Raw genomic sequence first — 11,016 nt, forward strand, 5'->3', positions numbered from 1 at the left:
CTTTACTTTTTTACATTTATAATCTTATACATTTACTTTTTTACATTTATAATCTTTACTATTTCCTTCCTTCTCCTGTATTTAGGCTTTAATTATCAACTTTCTCTAGCTCCTTCAGGTGTAGCGTTAGAGTGTTTCTTTCAGATTTTTCTTGCTTCTTGAGGTCTTCATGTATGATGTGTATTTTTGTCTTAGGACCACTTTTGCTGCAGAGAAATTAGAGCAAACTGAAAAAGGTTTCATACTCGTGTGTGTGTCTGTGTGTGTGTGTGTGTTTATGCCTGTGTGTGTGTAATGTCCAGACTACACATCACACCTGGTGGGGGCTCCATTGCTTTCCCATGTTGTCACTAACATTGATCCTGTGAACATTGCTTCAGACAGTGACTCCCCAACCAAGTCCCTTTCTTCTTTTGCCTTTGATTGTTGATGCCTCTGTAGCCTCATGTCCAGCATGCACTTCATGCTGCTTCTATCAAGTTTGCACGTTGAGCAGGGTGGACCTGTGATGCACAGTGAGAGCAGCTGGGATTCCTGTAAAGGCTCACCTGGTGAGGGTCAGTTTATTTGTCATTCATTGGTATTTAGGGACAGCAAGAAACAACGTGAGTGACTGTATTTTCTGCATTTTAGTATAATTGTTTTCCCATTAGAACAAATTTTCAGTCATAGAGTGAAGAGGTAAGCACAGAATTATGTGTGCAGAGGAGGTTCCTGAGGGAAAGTGTTCTCTGGAGAGGAATCGCTAGATTCTGACAGGAAACCTGCCCATAACTTTCATCTGCATCTGTTCCTGGGGCTTAAAGAGGAATTGATGAGTTGTGTGCACCCCCTGGTGGTCCAGATCCCCTCCTAAGTGAGGTTTGTGTCTGGACTCACAGTGATGTCCCCTCGTTGTGTCTGTTGCACAGTAATACACGGCTGTGTCCTCGACTCTCAGGCTGTTCATCTGCAGATACAGCTTGTTCTTGCCATTGTCTCTGGGAATGGTGAAACGGCCCGTCACAGGGTCTGTATTGTATGTGCTTCCACCACTGCTAATATATGTGACCCACTGCAGCCCCTTCCCTGGAGCCTGGTGGACCCAGCTCATCCAGTAGCTACTGAAGGTGAATCCACAGGCTGCACAGGAGAGTCTCAGGGAACCCCCAGGCTTCACCAGGTCTCCCCCAGACTCCACCAGCTGCATCTCACCCTGGACACCTGCAGGCACAAGACATCCTGGTCAGGAAACTGTCACACACCCACTGTTTCTCTCACTCGTATACATTATCATACTCAAAGTCTCTTAATCTCCATGTATTACTTTTTTTTAAAACTTTTTTTAATTTTTAATTTTTTAAATAAGCATATATAATGTATTTTTAATCCCCAGGGGTACAGGTCTGTGAATCGCCAGGTTTACACACTTCACAGCACTCATAGCACACACCTTCCCCAATGTCCATATCCCCACCACCCTCTTCTGTTCCCCCTCCCCTAGCAACCCTCTGTCTACTTTGTTTTTTTTTTTTTTTTTACTATTTAACCTTTTATTTTTTTTAAATTCTTTTCAGCGTAACAGTATTCATTGTTTTTGCACCACACACAGTGCTCCATGCAATCCGTGCCCTCTCTAATACCCACCACCTGGTTCCCCCAACCTCCCACCCCCTGCCCCTTAAAAACCCTCAGATTGTTTTTCAGAGTCCATAGTCTCTCATGGTTCACCTCCCCTTCCAATTTCCCTCAACTCCCTTCTCCTCTCCATTTCCCCTTGTCCTCCATGCTATTTGTCATGCTCCACAAATAAGTGAAACTATTCCTCTGTCTGTTTTTTGAGATTGAGTCTTTTATGGTTTGTCTCTCTCCCGATCCCATCTTGTTTTATTTATCCTTTTTCTACACCCCAAACTCCCCACATTGCATCTCCACTTCCTCATATCAGGGAGATTATATGATATTTGTCTTTTTCTGTTTGACTTATCTCGTTAAGCATGATAACCTCTAGTTTCATCCATGTCGTCACAAATGGCAAGATTACATTTCTTTCAATGGCTGCATAGTATTCCATTGTGTATATATACCACATCTTCTTTATCCATTCATCTGTTGATGGACATGTAGGTTCTTTCCATAGTTTGGCTATTGTGGACATTGCTGCTATAAACGTTTGGGTGCATATGCCCCTTTGGAGCACCACGTTTGTATCTTTAGGGTAAATACCCAGTAGTGCAATTGCTGGGTCATATGGTAGCTCTATTTTCAGTTTTTGCAAATATCTTCTCCCATTCTGTCAGTTGTCTTTTGGTTTTGTTAACGGTGCAAAACCTTTTGATCTTGATGAAGTCCCAATAGTTCAATTTTTGCCCTTGCTTCTGTTGCCTTTGGTGATGTTCCTAGGAAGAAGTTGCTGCGGTTGAGGTAGAAGAGGTTGCTGTCTGTGTTCTCCTAAAGGATTTTGATGGATTCCTTTCTCACATTGAGGTCCTTCATCCATTTTGAGTCTATTTTCGTGTGTGATGAAAAAAAATAGTCCAATTTCATATTTCTGCATGTGGCTGTCCAATTTTCCCAACACCATTTGTTGAAGAGACTGTCTTTTTTCCATTGGACATTCCTTCCTGCTTTATCAAAGATTAGTTGACCATAGAGTTGAGGGTCTTTTTATGGGCTCTCTATTCTGTTACATTGATCTATGTGTCTGTTTTTGTGCCAGTACCATGCTGTCTTGATGATGAGCTTTGTACTAGAGCTTGAAGTCCGGAATTGTAATGCCACGAACTTTGGCTTTCTTTTTCAATATTCCTCTGGCTATTCAAGGTCTTTTGTGGTTCCATATAAATTTTAGATAATTTTTTCCATTTCTTTGAAAAAAATGGATGGGATTTTGATAGGGATTGCATTAAGTGTGTAGATTGCTTTAAGTAAAATAGACATTTTCACAATATTTGTTCTTCCGATCCAGGAGCATGGAACATTTTTCCATTTTTTTATGTCTTCCTCAATTTCTTTCATGAGTACTTTATAGTTTTCTGAAACTAGATTCTTAGCCTCTTTGGTTAGGTTTATTCCTAGGTATCTTATAGTTTTGGGTGCCATTGTCAATGGGATTGACTCCCTAATTTCTCTTTCTTCTGTCTTGTTGGTGTAGAGAAAAGCAACTGATTTCTGTGCATTGACTTTATATCCGGACACTTTACTAAATTCCTGTACAAGTTCTAATGCTTTGGAGTGGAGTTTTTTGGGTTTTCCACATAGAGTATCATATCATTTGCGAAGAGTGATAATTTGACTTCTTCTTTGCCAATTTGGATGCCTTTAATTTCTTTCTGTTGTCTGATTGCTGAGGCTAGGACCTCTAGTACTATGTTGAATAGCAGTGGTGATAATGGACATCCCTGCTGTGTTCCTGACCTTAGCGGAAAAGCTTTCAATTTTTCCCCATTGAGAATAATATTTGCAGTGGGGTTTTCATAGATGGCTTGGATAATATTGAGGTATGTGCCCTCTATCCCTACACTTTGAAGAGTTTTGATCAGGAAGGGATGCTGTACTTTGTCAAATGCTTTTTCAGCATCTATTGAGAGTATCATATGGTTCTTGTTCTTTCTTGTATTTATGTATTGTATCACATTGATTGATTTGCGGATGTTGAACCAACCTTGCAGCCCTGGAATAAATCCCACTTGGTCGTGGTGAATAATCCTTTTAACGTACTATTGAATCCTGTTGGCCAGTATTTTGGTGAGAATTTCCGCATCTGTGTTCATCAAGGATATTGGTCTGTAGTTCTCTTTTTTGGTGGGATCCTTGTCTGGTTTTGGGATCAAGGTGATGCTGGCCTCATAAAATGAGTTTGGAAGTTTTCCTTCCATTTCTATTTTTTGGTACAGTTTCAGGAGAATAGGAATTAGTTCTTCTTTAAATGTTTGGTAGGATTCCCCTGGGAAGCCATCTGGCCCTGGGCTTTTGTTTGTTTGGAGATTTTTGATGACAGTTTCAATCTCCTTACTGGTTATGGATCTGTTCAGGTTTTCTATTTCTTCCTGGTTCAGTTGTGGTAGTTTATATGTCTCTAGAAATGTATCCTTTTTTTTTTCCAGATTGTCAAATTTGTTGTTGTAGAGTTGCTTATAGTAGTTTTTATAATAGTTTGTATTTCTTTGGTGTTAGTTGTGATCTCTCCTCTTTCATTCATGATTTTATTTATTTGGGTCCTTTCTCTTTTCTTTTTGATAAGCGTGGCCAGGGTTTTATCAATTTGATTAATTCTTTCAAAGAACCAGCTCCTTGTTTCGTTGATTTGTTCTATTGTTTTTTTGGTTTGTATTTCATTGATTTCTGCTCTGATCTTTATGATTTCTCTTCTCCTTCTGGGTTTAGGGTTTCTTGCTTATTCTTTCTCCAGCCCCTTTACGTGTAGGGTTAGGTTGTGTACTTGAGACTTTTCTTGTTTCTTGAGAAAGGCTTGTATCATTATATATTTTCCTCTCAGGACTGCCTTTGTTGTGTCCCACCGATTTTGAACCATTGTGTTTTCATTATCATTTGTTTCCATGAATTTTTTTTCAATTCTTTAATTTTCTGGTTGACCCATTTATTTTTTAGAAGGATGCTGTGTAGTCTCCATGTATTTGGGTTCTTTCCAAATTTCCTCTTGCCATTGAGTTCTAGCTTCAGAACATTTTGGTCTGAAAATAAGGAGGGAATGATCCCAATCTTTTGATACTGGTTGAGACCTGATTTATGACCCAGGGTGTGGTCTATTCTGGAGAATGTTCCACGTGCACTAGAGAAGAATGTGTATTCTGTTATTTTGGGATGAAATGTTCTGAATATATCTGTGATGTCCATCTGGTCCAGTGTGTCATTTAAGGACTTTATTGCCCTGTTGACCTTTTGCTTAGATGATCTGTCCATTTCAGTGTGGGGAGTGTTAATGTCCCCTAATGTTATTGTATTATTGTGGATATATTTCTTTGATTTTGTTATTAATTGGTTTATATAGTTGGCTACTCCCATGTTAGGGGCATAGATATTTAAAATTATTATTTCTTCTTGTTGGACAGACCCTTTGAGTATGATATAGTGTCCTTCCTCATCTCTTATTATAGTCTTTGGCTTAAAATCTAATTGATTTGATATAAGGATTTCCACCCCAGCTTTCTTCTGATGTCCATTAGCATGGTACATTGTTTTCCACCCCTTCACTTTAAATCTGGAGGTGTCTTTGGGTCTAAAATGAGTTTCTTGTAGGCAACATATTGATGGGTTTTGTTTTTTTATCCACTCTGATACCTGTGTCTTTTGATTGGGGCATTTAGCCCATTGATATTCAGGATAACTATTGAGAGATATGAATTTAGTGCCATCGTATTGCCTGTAAGGTGACTGTTACTGTATAGTGTCTCTGTTTCTTTCTGATCTACTACTTTCAGGGTCTCTCTTTGCTTAGAGGTCCCCTTTCAATATTTCCTGTAGAGCTGGTTTGGTGTTTGCAAAATCTTTCAGTTTTTTTTTGTGCTGGAAGATCTTATCTCTCCTTCTATTTTCAATGATAGCCTAGCTGGATATAGTATTCTTGGTTGCATGCTTTTCTCATTTAGTGCTCTGAATATATCATGCCAGTTCTTTCTGGCTTGCCAGGTCTCTGTGGATAAGTCCACTGCCAATCTTTGCCCTTGTGTTACAGATTTCTTTTCCTGGGCTGCTTTCAGGATTTTCTCTTTGTCGCTAAGACTTGTAAATTTTACTATTAGGTGATGGGGTGTGGACCTATTTTTATTGATATTGAGGGGCATTCTTCGCTCTCCTGGATTTTGATGCTTGCTCCCTTTGCCATACTAGGGACATTCTCTCCAATATACCTTCTGCTCCCCTCTCTCTTTCTTCTTCTTCTGGAATCCCAATTATTCTAATGTTGTGTCATCTTATGGTGTCACTTATCCTTGAATTCTCTCCTCGTGGTCCAGTAGTTTGTCTCTCTTTTGCTCAGCTTCTTTATTCTCTGTCATTTGGTCTTCTATATCATTAATTCCTTCTTCTGCCTCATTTATTCTAGCAGTAAGAGATTCCATTTTTGATTGCACCTCATTAATAGCTTGTTTGATTTCAAGTTGGTTAGATTTTAGTTCTTTTATTTCTCCAGAAAGGGCTTTTATCTCTCCAGAGATGGTTTCTTTAATATCTTCTATGCTGTTTTCAAGCCCAGCTAGGATCTTGAGAATCATTCTGAACTCTAGGTCTGTCATATTACCAATGTCTGCATTGATTAAATTCCCAGAACTACCTCTTGTTCTTTTTTTGTGGTGAGTTTATCCGCCTTGTCATTTTGTCCAGGTAAGATTTGCTTTCTCCTCTTCTCCAGAGGAGGATTCCAATTCCACTGTTCTCCTTGGTAAGTGAAGTTGGTCTTGGCTTGGTTTCTTGTCGATCTTCTGGGGGAGGGAGCTGTTGTAGTGATTCTCAAGTGTCTTTGCCCCAGGCGGAATTGCACCGCCCTTACCAGGGGCCGGGCTAAGTGTTTTGCTCGGTTCGCTCTCAGGAGCTTTTATTCCTTGAATGCTCTCCGTACAGTTCCAGAGGATGGGAATGAAAATGGCGGCCTCCCAACCTCCGGCCTGGAGGAGGTGAGATCTCAGCGTCTTGCTCCTCAGTGGGCCCTCAGAGAAAAGCACCCAACCGCCCCCGCCTCCCTGGCCTCTGGTTGTGCTTGGAGAAAAGCACTCAGTCGCTTCCTTCTCCCTGGCCTTCAGTCGCATGTGGAGAAAAGTGCTCAGTCACTCTGTCTTCCTGGCCTCCGGCCCCACTCTGAGCTCACCCAGGCTGCCAACGGTTCAAGGTAACCCAGAGCTGAGCACTCACTCTCCCCTCTGTCTCAGTAGCCGGTTTCCCTGCTGTAAAATCTGCAAGCTCGGTGACACTCAGACACCCCCAGTCCTTCTGTGACCCCACGGGACCTGGGGATACTCTGACCTCGCATGGGCTTCCCCCCGGTTTAACCTCTGGAGTGACGTCCCACAGTGGAGCAGACTTTTACAAATCCTGCTTTTGTGCTCCATTGCTCCACTGCTTGCTGGGAGCCGGCCCCTCCCCCTGTGGTCTATCTTCCCGTCACTTTGGATTCACTTCTCCGCCAGTCCTACCTTTCAGAAAGTGGTTTTTTTTCTGTTTCTAGAATTGATGCTCTTCTTCTCTTTGATTTCCCATTGGATTTGTAGGTGTTTGCAATGGTTAGATAAGCTATCTAGCTGATCTCCTGGTACCTGATGTCTCAGCCTGCTCCTTCTCCACCATCTTGACTCCTCCCCCAGCAGGTTTCCATGTACTACCTTTTAAAAGAGCAACAAGGAAAACCCAGCCAAGCACAAACTCCATTGCGAGTTGTCTGTGTTCTGTCCTGAGTACTGATTGGAACACCTGGGAATCCTGGTGCTGGGGCTCCTCTCCCAGCTGCAGAGTCAGGTTTGGGCTGTTTTAAATCAGCAGATGGAGGGCCCTATTTGCATGTTCTCTGACTATATATCCCCACAGGACATATTGTCCCCTGAACCACCTGGAAGACAGAGTTTTCAGGCTGGTAAGGAATGTGGAAATCCTTCCTGTAATGGGGACAGGATGGTTTTACTTCCTCTCTATGTTGTCCTGAAATATAGAGAGCATTGGGTTTGGTAGGTGTATTTTCCAACATTTCAATATCTATGTGTTCCTCCCAAGTCATCTCTGGGATTATTTGTAAGAATTTTGGTGAGTGTGCTTGGCACGGAATGAATGGCATATAGGCAGAGTGTGTGATAGGATAAACATGGGTGTCAAAATCAACATTATCCAGAGTGAACAAATCAACCCTCTATAAAATTTCCTGTATTTTTTCTGGAATTCCTCCTTCCTTGTCCCTTCTTCACTATGTACCCACACAAGTATGGGCTGTTCTCGGATTACTTAGACTAGTTTTAATTTTCAAGAATTTATATTTTATGTAATTTTATTTGTAGGACTTTTCTTTTGCTCTGCACAAATCCTTGAAAATTCAATCATGCTGCTCTCTGTAGGAAGAATCATTTATTTTAATGTTTTGCAGTTATCTAAGAAGCGAATATAGTATAATTTTATTTTATTGTATTTTTTATTAGTTATTTATTTATATATTTATTTTAAATTTTTTAAATTTTATTTTATAGATTACATCTATGTCAGAGAGTTTTACCTCTGGATCTTTCTTCTGTTTTGAATTCCTCTCTCCAGTCATTTTACCAGGAAAGAATGGATGAATGAGTGAACAAAACACAAATATCAACCCAAACTCAAGCAAAACACACACTAGACAAATCCGAAGAGGTCAGAACCAACCAAACAAAAATGCTGGGTGTGGACGCGAGAATATAACTCCCAGGTGGACAGAACAGGGTGATCCAGTTGGTCCTGAGTATATTTTGGTCTGTGTGTTAGAAGACACTAAATCCCAAAATTGTAAAGAAAGCAAAACATATGTATATATATATATATTTGCATATATATGTATATATGTGTGTATATATATACAAAAATAAAATTGAATACAGTGAAAGTAAGCCAAAAATGAAGAATATATGTACAAAACGTAAGTGTACAAAATTCGAGTTAGATTAAGATTTAAAAACAGAGTTGTTAAAATAAGAAAGTCATTGCGAAGAAAAAAAGCGAAAATAAAGGAAAAATTTTAAACTGAAACAGCAATGAATCATGAGAAACAACCTCAAATTCTATGTAGTATTTCCCCCTAGAGCTGGAGCTGTGCAGTGCTGAGTGCTCTATACACGTGGTGCTCAGTGTCCTTCTGGCTGTTCTTCTGGGGGAGGGGCCTGCTGCACTGATTCTCAGGTGTCCCTGTGCCAGTGGAGTTGTAGTACCTCCCCTTGCCAGGGGTCGGGGTCAGTGTAAGCTGTTTCTAGTTTTTCTCTGTGGCTTTTGTTCTTTGAAGGCATTTGAGTCTCCTTAGAGGATGAGAATAAAAATGGCCATATGATGCTATCCAGTCCTGGAACTAAATGATCCCAGCCCCTTTCTTCAGAAAATCCTCAGGGATACGAGGTCTTCTCTTTTGTGTGTGTCACATCTAGACTCCTGTGGTGTGCACCTACACCAGTCCTCCTAGGTAGGTGGAGGGTCATGTCTTTCTGTCCTTCTCAGGATCCCCCATGGAGAGTGGTCCCCTGGTCATGTGCACTCCTGAGCCACTCCTCCTGTGGGATGGCGGTGGGCCACTGCTTTTTCTGTCGTTTGCAACATACCTCCCCCACACTGAGAGCTGTCACCAGAGCCAGTAGGGCTCAGGGTTTATAGAGAACTGAGCTGAGATGCCCTCCCAAGTTCTCAGGCCATAACCAGTTTCCCTGCTCCAATGCTGAGGAACTCTGCAGGTTCAGGCATTCCCCGTTTGTCTGTGTCTCCGTGATCCTGAGACCACACTGTTCCATTTAAGATTTTGCCCCGCCACCTTCATCAAAGAGCACGTTTCAAGCAGGAATTTCTCTCACAGGAGCAGATTTCTAAAGATTCTGGTTTTGCCATCAGGGGCTGTATCACTTATTTTGGCTGTCTTTCTGAAGTTCCCTCCCCTGTTGTATATATCCTCTGATATATCTGCTTTCTTTCGATTCTCAGCCTTCCTTGAAAAAAGTGGTTCTTTTTCATTTATAGAATTCCAGCATTTTTTCCCTTACCTCTCAGGTTGAACTCAGATATTCTGAGTGATTAGAGAGTTATCTAGCTAAATTCAGGGAAGCAGATGAAATGAAGTCTCCTACTCTTTTACCACTTTGCTTGATCAGTGCATTTAAGAATTATTTTTAAAAAAATTTTTACTTTTTAAAATTTCTTTCTAGTGTACCAGAATTCATTGTTTATGCACCATACCAGTACTCCATGCAATCCGTGCCCTCTACAATACCCACGACCAGGTTCACCCAACCTACCAACCCCCGCCCCTTCAAAACCCTCAGATTGTTTTTCAGTCGATAGTCTCCTGTGGTTCATCTCCCCCTCCAATTTTCCTCAATTTCCTTCTCCTTTCCATCTCCCCATGTCATCCGGTTATTTATTATGCTCCACAAGTAAGTGAAACCATTTGATAACTGACTTTCTCTACTTCACTTATTTCACTCAGCATAATCTCCTCCAGTCCTGTTCATGTTGATACAAAAGTTGGGTATTCATCCTTTCTGATGGAGGCATAATACTCCATAGTATATATGGACCACCTCTTCCTTATCCAGTTGCCCATTGAAGGGCATCTTGGTTCTTTCCAGAGTTAGGCGACTGTGGCTATTGCTGCTATGAACATTGGGGTACAAATGGCCTTTCTTTTCAATACATCTGTATCTTTGTGGTAAATGCCAGTAGTGCAATTTCAGGGTCATAGGGAAGTTCTATTTCTTTTTATTTTTTAAATGTTTATTTTCGAATAGATTCAGATATACAGGAAAGTTGCAAGATGTTGGGAAGCTCTATTTTTAATTTTTTAAGGAATCTCCACACTGTTCCCCAAAGTGGCTGCACCAACTTGCATTCCCACCAATAGTGTAAAAGGGTTCCCTTTTCTCCACATCCTCTTCAACACATGTTGTTTCCTATCTTGCTAATTTTGGCCATTCTAACTGGTGTAAGGTGGTATCTCAGTGTGGTTTTGATTTGAATCTCCCTGATGCCTAGTGATGATGAATATTTTTTCATGTGTCTGTTAGCCATTTTATGCTTTCTTTGGAGAAATGTTTGTTCATGTCTTCTTCCCATTTTATGACATGATTTTCTGTTTTCTGTGTGTTGAGTTTGAGGAGTTCTTTATAGATCTTGGATACCAGCCCTTTGTCTGTTGTGTCACTTGAGATTATTTTCTTGCCTTCTGTGGGTGCTTCTTTGTTTTGTTGACTCTTTCCTTTTCTGTGAAGAAGCCTTTGATCCTGATGAAGTCCCAAAAGTTCATTTTGGCTTTTTTTTTCCCTTTGTCCTTACACCACACACAAAAATAGACTCAAAATGGATGAAGGACCTCAATAT

At 40.7% G+C, this 11,016-nt stretch overlaps 1 gene segment (V, D, J or C); it reads right to left on the bottom strand.

Moving 5' to 3' along the window:
• LOC132008642 (immunoglobulin heavy variable 3-23-like) overlaps positions 1-7,359 on the bottom strand; it is a gene marked incomplete at its 3' end in the record, with an annotated part of 9,167 nt that extends 1,808 nt beyond the window's left edge. Inside the window, 2 exon segments of the V gene segment in view lie at positions 904-1,203; positions 7,314-7,359. Coding sequence covers positions 904-1,203; positions 7,314-7,359 — 346 coding nt within the window.
• Positions 7,360-11,016: the final 3,657 nt, after the last annotated feature.

Source organism: Mustela nigripes, unplaced genomic scaffold, assembly GCF_022355385.1.
Source record: "Mustela nigripes isolate SB6536 unplaced genomic scaffold, MUSNIG.SB6536 HiC_scaffold_553, whole genome shotgun sequence".
Classification (NCBI taxonomy): Eukaryota; Metazoa; Chordata; class Mammalia; order Carnivora; family Mustelidae; genus Mustela; species Mustela nigripes.